Source organism: Atta cephalotes (assembly GCF_000143395.1).
Source record: "Atta cephalotes unplaced genomic scaffold scaffold00010, whole genome shotgun sequence".
NCBI lineage: Eukaryota > Metazoa > Arthropoda > Insecta > Hymenoptera > Formicidae > Atta > Atta cephalotes.
In genome coordinates this window covers 5,567,976-5,580,985 of record NW_012130074.1, presented here as the reverse complement: position 1 = coordinate 5,580,985, position 13,010 = coordinate 5,567,976, and the positions used below count along the sequence as shown (strand labels likewise).

At 37.0% G+C, this 13,010-nt stretch overlaps 2 protein-coding genes across 2 annotated transcripts; one reads left to right on the top strand and one right to left on the bottom strand.

Moving 5' to 3' along the window:
- Positions 1-656: 656 nt before the first annotated feature.
- On the top strand, positions 657-6,212 carry LOC105627782 (phosphatidylinositol 4-kinase beta). The gene is made up of 11 exons (XM_012209061.1): positions 657-1,223; positions 2,206-3,149; positions 3,290-3,407; positions 3,502-3,636; positions 3,764-3,930; positions 4,030-4,160; positions 4,230-4,460; positions 4,544-4,837; positions 4,912-5,288; positions 5,462-5,934; positions 6,025-6,212. Exons 1-11 carry the CDS (start codon positions 1,021-1,023, stop codon positions 6,210-6,212), a joined length of 3,261 nt encoding a protein of 1,086 aa, XP_012064451.1. The 5' UTR covers positions 657-1,020.
- A 2,817-nt stretch (positions 6,213-9,029) lies between these two features.
- On the bottom strand, positions 9,030-11,185 carry LOC105627780 (protein ST7 homolog). The gene is made up of 2 exons (XM_012209060.1): positions 10,756-11,185; positions 9,030-10,150 (listed from the first exon to the last, which is right to left on the bottom strand). Exons 1-2 carry the CDS (start codon positions 11,183-11,185, stop codon positions 9,030-9,032), a joined length of 1,551 nt encoding a protein of 516 aa, XP_012064450.1.
- Between the last annotated feature and the right edge of the window lie 1,825 nt (positions 11,186-13,010).

Genomic DNA, 13,010 nt, shown 5'->3' with positions numbered 1-13,010 from the left:
TTTTAAATATGCAATCTTACACACAGAAAAATATTATATCATTCTACTGCTAAGAAAAATGATTACTCAATTTATTTTCTTTCTTTTAAATAACGATTATCTTTAACAAAGAGTATTTTCTTGAGAATAATCGTAAAATATATTTATTATCAATTTTAGAAAAACTTATTATTGTGTACTCAAAAAGTAATTTTTTTTTTTTTTTTTTTAAGAATATTATAAAATTGATCGAAGAAGCGACTTCATATAATAAGCAAATCTAATTTGTTTTAATTTAATCATTTTGATTGAAGTATTAAACTTACTAGGATTCAGAAAATATATTTTGAATAAATGTGATGCTTGTGATGAACTTATGATAGATTACGGAATTTTTAAAATATTTGAAACAAGTAAATATTACTTATGTAGGTATAAATATTTTTCTGTATAAATATTTTCTAAAAGTATATGTAAGAGTCACACGAATAACTTATGTAGTAAAGAATCAGAAAATTATCGTATTAAAGGTATAACATTAATTAGCACGTTTATTATAATATCCGTGATTCTGATCGTGTATAATTATCGAAAAATCGCTTGAGAATCATAAAGAATGAGCGTGCATAATACAGCACAGATTAATCCAACAATATTATAATATTTTAGTAATGTTACAGCAATATTGCTGCAAGTTTTGTACTATATGAGATATATATTTTATTACACGATGCTTTTATATTTTTTTAGGTATATTATACACAAATCACACACAGAAGCATCACTGCTGCAATGTTGCAATGTTGCTGGAAAGTTGCAGTGTTGCTAAAATGATCTGTGCTGTATGAATAAAATAATCTGTATAATAAAATTGTTTTTCCCATATCTTTATATAGGATATCTAATATATCAAATCTAAGAATCTTTTTTATCATGTCGTTGTCGCATACTTTCAACATTCGAGAAATGTCACTGATTCAGTTTCTTATGTTTTGTAGGTGAAGCCCCAGCATGGCCAGCAGATGACTGTTAGCCGAGCCGATGCTCGTATTCGACTCTAATATGAGCGAAGTGGTGACAGTGACGCCGACTGGTGGACCTACGCGCCAGGAAAGCGTGACACACATCAAACGGCACAAACTGGCCAGCTGTAATGTTCCTCTCGTGCACGGTCGGCCGAATCCGTCGATCAGTCCACGCAGCAGACTGACCACGCATCAACGAAACCACAGTTTGGACTTCAGGTATCTGTTTCGATTCCGTGAATACTCGGCGAGGTCGTTCCGCGACACACGCGTGAGCTATTTGTGACGCGTCTGGCGCGCGCCTCCGACATTTCCTGGCACTTGTTGAATAAAAGCGATCGTAAATTTGCCTCATGTATGCGATCGACGCCACGGCGTCCACGACGTCGGAATTGACGATACGAGTGGAAGTTATGTCGCATATAAAACGGAGGAATACAAGCCGAGATATTTAAATTGGCAGCGGCGGCGACAGCGTCATCAATATTAATAATCACCGCAACGAATAATCGCAATCACGCGCGGTACTGTTGTATCTATTTTCCTCATTGGTCGCACTTTGTGTCGCCAACTGGAAACTGGAACTAGCCATTGTTTTGTGCAATTCTTTTTAGTCCGGAAAAATAATCTTACGGAAGAATAAATATGTACTTATAATAAGAAAAGTTTAAATATTACTTATAAAAAAGTGGTTTAATGTTCTAATAACATACTTAGATGATAAAATATAAGCTCTTTTGCAACGCAAAAAAGAAGAAAAATTATTTAAACGCAAAAATACAGTGTTTAAGGCATTAAGAAGCATCGAAGAATAGTGATATTATAATATTGTGAGTGATAGTAATATTACAATATTAAAGATATTATCAAACTGTATATTTGTAAAATAAAATAGAAAATAGACTATGAGAAGAATATATTGCTTTGTAAGATAAAGAAATTAAATAAATATATATATTAGTTCTATAGGTCGTCTCATATATATATATATATATATATATATATATATATATATATATATATAGAATATTTCTCTAAAAATTTAAAACATCTTGTATTTTTATCTTTTTTTTATTTGTATTAAAAAATCAAAAATACATTTGCAAAATTCGAAGTATCTATACACTGCTATACAGCATATTCGAGGAAATGACAATGCATAGACTATTAATCATAAAGTTATACATCTTATTATTCTTAGATCAATGGGTATCCTATTACCGCCGGTGCCTCAGGCGGCCGCAACGACGCTGACACACCATCATAGAAATCGGAGTTTGGACTCCGCTTTGCAACGGATTCCAGAAGTGGACGTTACTCCGAGTCCGGAATGCGAGAATCCCGCGCCTTCGTCGGTCTCTAAGACGACAACGGTATCATCGTCGTCCTCGGGATCATGTGGAAAGAGCGCGCGCACTGCGCGGGAACGCGAAGATCTGGCCAGTCTCGGTTCCGACGATTCTGGTATTCTCTGTGGCTCTGACAGCGGCTCGAGCGACGCCACGAATGCGCCCGCTACCCGCGAATCCAGTGTGGATCATCTGCACAGCCGTGAGAGCCTCGATTCATCCGTGTCGCAGCCGGGTGACGTATATTCGGTCGATGCGGTGGACGGTATGGAGAACAGTGCCGGTGTAGTGTCAGTGTCGATGTCAGTGCCGGTGTCACCTGTAGAACTGTCCACGCGTCTCAGTGACAGTCCAGCGTCTTCTGTATCCCCCGAGAACGAAAGCAACGGTGACCGTTCTCGGTGCGAGGATGTTAAATGTTGCTCGAAGGAACCGCGATCAAACGTGAGTGTGCGAGAACGTGACAGTAGCGATCAACATAACTATCAGGAATGCGTCGATATTTATCAAGGCGCTATGCAAGTGTCGTCATCGCCGTCCGTGGCCGATACGAGCCAGAACGAATTAGCCGGAGCGGCCATGACCCTCTGTTGCGGCACGACTGCAACGCAGCAGCAAGAAGTGGAGACGATGAAAAAGCAATCGGACACCGTCCGTCGACAAAAACAAGAGACGAAGCAACCGAAACCCTCCGAAGGCTGTCTGCTGCGACTCTTCGAGAGTCAGATATTTGACATGTCCATGGCTATATCTTATCTGTTCAATTCCAAAGAACCTGGCGTTCAGAGTTATCTAGGTAAACATCAGTAAAAAATGTTTCACGTATCACATTCGAATAATGTTATTTTCATCACATATAACTTTCCAAATATCGTTTTTGTGAAATAAAATTTTTTTAACGCACCGTGTTGACAGTAAATATGATATATATTATAGGTAACAAGATGTTCAGCTTTCCGGATAACGATGTGGACTTTTATTTACCACAATTAGTTGTAATGTACATACAACTTCACGATGTAACAGAAGTCCTTTATCCATATCTTGTCCATAGGTAAATAGGATTTTTATTAGAAGATCGCTTGATTACTTATTTTATGAATGGCGTTATGATTCGGATGGATTGAAATTAAATGAATGTTTTGCAGATGTAGACAGTCGGCAGATTTCTCATTAAAATGTGCTTGGCTGCTAGACGCTTACAGTTCTGATGCTCATTTGCCGTCAAAGAAGAAGTCTCATGGGACCAAGTTGAAAAATCTCATCCTGTCAGATGAACTCAGGTAGGATTAATAAACAGAAAACAATGGAAAATTTTTGTATTTTGGAAATGTTGGTAGATTAATGCTTCAGGAATAATCATATATGAATTTGAAGTAAAGATTTATTTCTATGTGTAATGTTATTTAGGCCAAAGGGAAATGAGGGTCGAAAGCAGCGTGTTGCTGGATTGCAAGTTCCTGCGCCATCACCATTGCCCTCGACACAAACTCTTACGTCACCGAATAAGAAAACCCACCAAAGATCTCAGTCCGACGCTACTGGATTATTCCAGACTATACGCCGTAGCCATTCCGGTAATTATTTAAATTAAGATGACTTGTATTTTAAACCAATAAATTATGTATCACGTGAATTATTTTCACAATGTGCGATCATTCAATATTCTTCAAAAGGTATAATAAATAAAGTAAGTCTTGGGGACCTGAGCTCTGGTCGAGCGTTTGATAACGGCTGTACCTGCTTCTATTCCTGCCAAGGTGTGGTGAACGATTTGCGAGGCCAAAAAACTGATTGTTTTTGCAATGTGAGTTATCTTGTACGAAAATATCAAGCGTTGTACTTGAAGCTTTAATGAATTTTGTATGTTCTATAGGCACCCCGACTCGCGCCAGAACTCGAATTTATTCAAGCTCTAATATCAATTGGTAAATTGCTCGGGACTATCCCAACAAAGGAAAGTAAAACCGTTCAATTAGTGGCAGAGCTCAATACGCTTAATTTGAATCTCCCTGCGAGGGTGTGGCTTCCTCTGCACAGTACGATACCGCATCATATCGTGCGAGTTCCGCCACAATACGCCGCCGTTCTTAATAGCAAAGATAAGGTGCAGACATTTCGTTTCACTTTCTCAGCACTACTGCAAAATTTGTCACTTGAATATCGATTTCTATATTGATACTATTCTAGGCACCTTATATAATATATGTGGAAGTATTAGAGGTGGAGGATTTATATACATCGCCCGTGCCGACGAAAATAATGGGCAGCTCGTTAAGGCATACTAAGTCTGAGGAGAACTTGACAGGCGGCGAACAGTCTAACATATCCACTTCAGATAGTCAACAGAATTCGGCGATACGACAAACCCCTGTAAAAAATGTCTCACCTTATTCTGTTAGAAATACAGATGTGGCATTTAATTTCCCCGATGACGATCCTAATGATTGTTGGAGTCAGGAAGACGACGAGATCACACAGCAGGTATATTTTATTCGAGTAACCTTATATATATCTCTTTAATTCTAATTTATATTTTAATTTTTCCATTTGTTCAGTATTTACAGCTTCGTAAACCAAAAGATCGGGATACCATATCACAATTGAGTCAAGAATCATCCGATAGCAGAGAACCAATCTTTGTACCAGGCGACATCAAAAGAAGATTAAGCGAAATGGCAGCTACGCCGAGCGCAACTTTCAGTCATGATCCCGAGGATCCATCGGCAGCAGTTCTCAAGGAGCCATGGGAGCAGAAGCAACGACGCATAAGAGCTTCCAGCCCTTATGGGCACTTGGCATCTTGGAGATTACTCGCGGTTATCGTAAAATGCGGTGATGATCTCAGACAAGAACTTCTCGCCTCACAGTTACTCTCAATGTTGCAAAAGATTTGGCAAGACGAACAAGTGCCCCTTTGGGTACGACCATATAAGTAAGTGCGAGTTACTATTGGAAATTTTCGTCTTGTGAAAAAAGTTAATTGTTCTTCTCTTTTATTGAGGAAATAATTATTAACTGATATATAATTTGTTAATATATTAAATTCGTTGTATAATAATATTCGATGATTCTGCTCTTGAATGACAATTTGATTTTTTGTCACAGAATACTATGTCTGTCAAACGACAGTGGTCTGATTGAACCTATCCTGAACACCGTCTCACTCCACCAAGTAAAGAAGCAGTGCCAATTAACACTTTTCCAATATTTCGAACGAGAATTCGGCCCTTTTACCTCAGAAACGTTCCGTATGGCGCAGAGAAATTTTATTCAGAGCTGTGCCGCGTATTGCCTCGTCAGCTATCTTATTCAAGTAAAAGATCGTCACAATGGCAATATTTTGTTGCACAGTGATGGTCATCTAATCCACATAGATTTTGGATTCATTTTGTCAACTTCGCCGCGAAATCTCGGCTTTGAAACTAGCCCATTTAAACTGACGCCGGAATTTGTCGAGGTGATGGGTGGCAATCAATCCAAGCTCTTCGAGGAATTTAAAAGCCTCATTCTTCAAGGCTTAATTGCGGCGCGGAAGCACATGGAGAAGATAGTTAACCTCGTTGAGATTATGTTGTCGGGTAAGTAATAAAGACTGTTCGTTCATACATTTGTTGGCGTGCACTTTTAACCCGCATATTTCAATAGGTTTTATTGATTTTTTCCCATAGGCTCTCAGCTTCCGTGTTTCCGCAGTGGTGGAGCGGCAACTGTTCAAGGTCTCAAGAATAGATTCCACCTCACATTAACGGAGGATCAATTACGTCGACATGTTGAGGATTTAGTCGAAGGCAGCATTCACTCGTGGTCCACTAAACTTTATGATCGATATCAATATTTCGCAAACGGTACTCTTTAATATCAAGATTAACTAATCTTCTCTGTCTATCACGTTTCGGTTAAAACTCTTTCGTGATAAAAAGGAAGGACATCAATATATTTTGTGGTACTTCTTCCACAATTTTTACATCTATTTAATAACTCTGTTGACCAATCGGCAGTTACGTGCCGGCCAGGAAGCATATAGTCAATCTATCGTGTCGAGTAATTTGTATTTCATATATTCACAAGTTATGATAAAAATACGGTAACGTAAAAAAGACTTGATTTCATTATGTATTGCTGTTTATTCTAATTGGCTTTAGAGATATTTTCTCAATTTTTCGATAAACGTGTTTGCCTAAATTCCTATATGCTTAATATCCTATATTTTGAGAAGCTTCTAGTTTAGTTTCATTATGTAAATAAAGACTGTAATTTTGCGTAATGATTGTACGATAGCAGAGGAAAAGGCAGAAAGCTTTTTCTGGGCACGTGAGCTGAAATTTCGGTTGGACAACGCTGTTTTCTAGCATTCCACAAGCACAAATGACGTTTTAGAGTGGAAAAACCGCTTTCCTCTTGAACATGTAGATAGCCTCGATTAGGCTAAACGTATAGAATTCGAATAGATTGCTATTCTTTGAGTTCGAGTTATTCCTTGCTTTCGTGGTGGGCAAAAACGATATGAAATATTTTTAGCAGAATTCAAAGCGATCTCGATGTTTGATAAATTAAGAAACTTCGCTAGATGAATGGAATATATGAATATCTTAAGAGAACATGAACTTAGTTGAAGGGTGAGCGCGCTTCGTTGAAAGTTAAAAATATTTATCGTCGTTTGAGAAATTAGGTGATGAAAGAAGGAAATGATCTATGAGAATTTTGGTCCAGTTGATTACATATATTCACTATATATAACGTTTTTTGTTCGATACATTAAGACTGCTGTTGTTTACGTATGCCTCGATTGACAAATTGCGAATTAGCCGCATAGCTATCGCCGCAGCGCAGACGTGACGTCATTGACTGAGGGCGTTGGACTGCTAAATCGAGTGTAGCTTATATAAAGCGTAATTTGTTAAAGGTGCCTTATTTGTGTAGAGGAACGTGAAGATGATTAAACCTAGACACAGTGAAGTGATGTGTTAACGTGGCAATCTTAGCATGGAGCTGATTGAGCGTGAAGCGGACAATCTGTAATTTGTACATATAGCAAAGAAAAAAAATGGAGAGAAATTGCGTGGACTTTCGTAGATAATTCGCGGCAATAAAAAGAGCCTACTAAACGGTAGGGCAAAATCAGCGAATTTCCTCGGGGAATTCTAACGTAATTTTAGCAAGTGCGCGAGAAGGCTACGTACAAAACATAGGCTCGGACATTAGCGGGAGGCGAATACTCAAAATATTTCCTATTTCGTAGATTAGTAATTCTTCGATAAATACATCTAATTGTACACGCGGTATGAAATTAAGGACTAAGCATTATACTATAGCGAATCTTAAGGATCACATTTGAAAGTTTTTACATGTTCTTATATTACGTAAACATTTCATTCCCCCTTCCCTCTCCCTTCCTTTCCCATAGCTGTGAATGCCAGAAGCGCAGTAGCTGTGTTTATGGAGGATAATTATTTAATCGTAATTCCTCGCGTGACGTTTTACGTACATATGTCCGTTTAAGTAAATTATATAGATATATATAGATAAACTATAAAGAGATATTGTACATATATATGAAATGACAAATTTTATCTCACCTTATTATACTATATCAGTTAAGAATTTAATCGAGAATGAATGTTTTCGAAACAAAATCAAAGTTGCGGCTGGAGCCAGCCCGGAGTACCAGAGAGACCTGGGCCCTCTGACTTCCAAGTGTCTTATATCTTTCTCTCTCGCTCCCGCTGTCTCTTCTTCTCTATCATAACCGTCTCACAATAGACAGGCAGACCAGAAATCGGATATGATTATAGGATGATTGAGAGAATGCGAAACTAATCCGTCGATACTTGTAACACGTTGGTGGTCTTTTATTTTTTGGTTTCGGCGGGCTCTCGTAAAAATTGTATAATATATAATACGTATAATTACGTGAAGGATATTAACATTCTCGTTGTTATATGCTGTGTAAGAATGATTGCGAAAGGATACGCGAAAGAATATGCAAAAGGATGTTGTTAATCCTTTCACCCTTGGTCGATTGAAAATGGCCGAACTTACTTCCTGTTCTATCGACACGTGAAATGTCAAGATCTCTGATTTGCCTTGATCTTTCACCTCATTACAAGCTATTGGTAATATCCATCATTGAATAAATATGAATGCGATAAAAACAAAGACAATTTATTTAGCACCCAACTGCTACTTCGCATAAATTTGTATAACTGCATATCAGTACTAGTGATGTAATGATTGATCGATGATACATCTTTCCTCATTTTATATAATAATATATTATATAATATATATATATATATATACGCATATATTATACAATATATCGATATTATACATAGTCTATATAATTATTTCGTATTTTATACATACATATATATTACTAATTTATATATATATTATATATACGCGTAACAAAAACGTTACTGCCTAAAATTCTTATTACTGTTATACTCATTGTCCGTTGTTTCGAGTTCAGATTCGAACTTAACGGTACATAAACACATAATCGTCGTTACAAGATATCAGTACGGTATCAGTCACGACAAAAATTGTAAATTGGAACTTTTACACATTTACATACCTCATAAAGACGCCTACAGTAGAAATAAAGCAATAAGTATGTCGCAAGTATCACAATAAGTCCTTATATTAATGGAGATCATATGGAAATACAGCCTTATATTCTAGAGAGCTGCTGCAATAAGTTAGAGGGCAAGATAGCTAGTTTGTCAAGAAGATAATAAAACGGATGGGAGAACCAGGCAAGCATCGAACGGGCGACTACGCCCATGGTGTCCGGATATTGATGAGTCAACAGAGCCAACAGTGCAGTGAACGAGCACAGACCGGCGGTAAAAAGAATGAAAAAGGGCAGTTCCTTCTTCGGATAAACACTGACATCGTGGAACGATGGCAAGAGTTCCCGGTCGGCGCATTCAGTACACGTTGGATATGGATAAAACAGATGCCCACGTTCAAGTGGATAAGGTAACATCCTGAACGTGCCCTCCCAAGTACAGTGGAGTAAATTTAGGGCACCCTCTATCTGCTTCCAATGTGCCAGATGGAAGAACGCGTACGCAATCGCTTCGGAGTCACCACGTTTTAGCACATGCTCGGGAGGCAAGATGAGCGGCTTCATTTCCAGGAGATACTTGGGTACATGAGGATTGAATTCTACAGCCCGATGGATTGCCTCTACTGCCGACATCTCGGCGGTGGTCAGACCGCGTTTGCTAGCAATATCGGGTGAAAATTTGTCTGCCACCAGACGGGCCTTCAGCAACGCCGCTGTGTAGCAAATAGTTGCCGATTTGGGCAGACTGATGTCATCATACTTGGCTAGAACAGCTTGCACGTCTGCGTATGCCTGCATCTCCAATAGGGTCTCGATCAAATTCTCGTGGATATTCAATACATTCATGATGGGCGGTACCTCCTTTGTGAGATCACGAAACATCTTCACCGCTTCCTTAAGTTTTCCTAACTTCCTCGCGCACATTGCTAGTCTTCTTTTGATGTAGATTAATACATTCGTATCCCTTCTGTGTATTGCCTCAGCTATGGATCCCTGGTGTTGAGTATTCTGTGATTTCCTATAATTGTTTTCAGCCACTTTCAAAGCTTGTTTCAGGATCTTCTCCGCCTCGATGATAGTAGTGGCCTCTTCCTCCGCAAGAAGAATATAAGCTGGTGCACAATCAGGATTACGATCGAGAGCACTGTGTGCCGCTTGTATCCTCACTACTGGATTGCGCTCTCTCCAAGCTGTTTGCATGATCTCGTACTCTGCTTTACCTATAAGAGAAGAATTTATTAGCTACGTATCTCTCAAAATATCTTATATCTAAGATCAAAAGGACAGAATTAATCTCTAATTGATCAAACATCTTGAAATTAACAATAAGTATTTTTAATTTATGGCGCTTTTCAACAAGAGATACAGAAGACCTATTCTTTTAAATTCTTTTTATGTAGTTCATTTGTTCTCTTTTCTTTTCTTCAATATAAAGAGAAAAGGAAGAAAGAAGAACATGGAAAAAGTTTAGCTAAAAAAAAACAGATCTACTATAAGATAATCTTTGTGATTATATTTCATCTTTAACATTGGCAAACACAAGAATGTAATAAGTCATATTGTTTAAGCTGAACTTCTTACATAGTTCATCTTTACTCTTTTCTTTTTCTTCAATATTCAGGGAAAAGGAAGAAAAATAAACAATGTAAAAAGTTCAGGTAAAAAGAATTTAAATTTTTTTGTTGGAAAGCATCCTTACTAATATTTAAATTTTTCATACAGATATATTATGATTAAAATAATTATACATTTAATTCAGAATATCAACAACTGATATTTCTAAGTGTTTTTTTATGAACAAATAAGGTATGTATTCGGATCATACCAGTATCACCTTCACAGGTAAAGAATGTCTGATGATCCTGTGCAGATAAGTTCATGTCATAATATGTGAGAGGCTCTTTGTTAGTAGCCCAATAAAATCTTTGATACTCTGCGCCTCTGAAGAGATTAATCGGATTGCGCCAGACCTTACACTCGGGCACGTTCTGATGATTGGAGGATCCTCCTGAGTTGCTGAGGCTTGTACCATTGCCATCGTTAGCGTTGTCACCTCCGCCGATCCACGGCGAGATGTGGTTCAGTGACACTTGCTCGATGAACGAAGTACCATACTTCCTGAAGTACCACCATTCAAAGATGAGAATCAAACCGGAGATGAGGGACGACGTACCGGTGAGGGCGACGTAGAATTTTGGGGTTAGAGTATTCAGGAGCAATGTCGAGTCCCACATGCTGGTGAATAGCAGTGCCATTTGTACTCGCTCGAGAGAAAAAGCTCCGCGCGTTTGTTACAAATTAGCGACGACCAGTCGTCGCTTTCCCGCCACGGTTGTCGCGAGACACCAGTGTTCACCGCTGTTTACCACACGGCGCGCGACATCCGGAACACGATGACTAACAGCAAGACTCTACGCGAACTCTCCTGTCGTGCCGCTAATCCGCTAACGTATCCAATCTGTCCACAAAACTCGTATCGTATGCTGAAGAGAAAATTGCTAGATGATTATTCGGTTATTCGATTCGGCACGCGTACATCGTCACGCGTCTCCTCTCAGTCCTCCACAGTCCTCCTGGCGTCTCCCGGCGCGTAGTAAATATTTTCGACCGATGCTGATGTCAATGCTGACAACATGCCACAATCCCATACGAAACGGTTAAATTCTTCCTCGGTCGATAAGGGATAAAATCGAAAGAAAAAGTCGCGCGCTGCAAAATGTCGAATCATGTTGATTGATAAAGGAGAAATTATCAAGTTTCTTATTATTGCTGACTATTTAATTGCATCCAATGGCGATAGATGGCAACACAATTTTATTGTATTCGCTTTGCATTTGTTTATTCGTCACTAGATGGAGTTAGATGGTCAATCAATTAGTCCTCACTTTTTATATCTTTTTTTATATCTTTTTTTTCATGGGTAGTAAAACAAATTTTTTTAATATTAATATAAACAGTTTTTTATAAAAAAATTTTTTTCAATTAAAAAATAATAATTAAATTAAATTAATTTAATTAATTAATTACTTATTTATTTCAATTAATTTAATTTAATTAATTGAAAAAATTTTTAAATTTTTTTTAAAGAAATATAAAAAAGCAGCAAAAAAAAATTTCTCTTAATTATTTTTATTCTAAAATTAAAAAAACTTTAACACCTCTTTCAGTACAGAACTTTCTAACAGAATAAATTATGGAAGATTTTGCTTCCCAAAAATTTTTAGATCGCTAAAATAAATTCGATTTAGGTCTTGAAATTCTAAAATTTCAATTTCAAAGAAATAATTTGATTATCGTGAAGCACTTCTGAATTTGCTTGTATCCTGAAAATATCAAATTTAAAAGAATAGTAACCATAAAAGAAGGTCTAGTGTTACAGAGTCATAATCAGAGCTTGAAAGTTAATTTGGAAATAATTGTTTGTAATAATTGTAATCAGAGTTTGAAGGTCAGTAATAATTGTTTAAGTATGTAACATGATAAGCTTCAAATAAAGCAAAATTGGAAATTTGATATGATATTTATTTTACTTTGCAATTAAAAACTCCCTAAAACTAAGTTTCATTTTTCATAATCAATTACTATTTTTTATATAATTTCTGTTTCGCCATATTAAACTTTCACTAGTCTGAATTTTTTATTCAAGATTACTCAGATTCGAATAAAGCATTATGAAAAAATTACCTCGTAGGTCAAATTTCATAAAAATTGAGCGAGCAATTTACAATTAAAATAAAAGAGAGTTATCTTAAATGAAATCATTGGTTCACAAAGGATTAATATTTCATCAATATTTGAATATTAAAATTAATAAATAATAATATAATAAATAATAATATGTATTAAATAATAACAAATCAATTTTAAACTTTGTCTCTACCTCGGCGTTTAATTATAATATATGTATTTAGATATTATTCTATCTAATAATCATGAGACTGTAATCTCTCTCTCTCTCTCTCTCTCTCTCTCTCTCTCTCTCTTCTTCTCTCTCTCTCTCTCTCTCTCTCTCTCTCTCTACTCTCTCTACTCTACTACTATCTCTACTACTCTACTACTCTACTACTACTACTACTACTA

Bases quoted from the DNA above. Each gene is read 5' to 3' on its own strand.
- LOC105627782 (XM_012209061.1), top strand. From the start codon at position 1,021: ATGCTCGTATTCGACTCTAATATGAGCGAAGTGGTGACAGTGACGCCG. The intron at 3,931-4,029 runs GTAATTATTTAA...ATTCTTCAAAAG, and splicing joins TATACGCCGTAGCCATTCCG to GTATAATAAATAAAGTAAGT. The intron at 5,289-5,461 runs GTAAGTGCGAGT...TTTTTGTCACAG, and splicing joins CTTTGGGTACGACCATATAA to AATACTATGTCTGTCAAACG.
- LOC105627780 (XM_012209060.1), bottom strand. From the start codon at position 11,185: ATGGCACTGCTATTCACCAGCATGTGGGACTCGACATTGCTCCTGAAT. The intron at 10,151-10,755 runs GTATGATCCGAA...CTTCTCTTATAG, and splicing joins TACCTGTGAAGGTGATACTG to GTAAAGCAGAGTACGAGATC.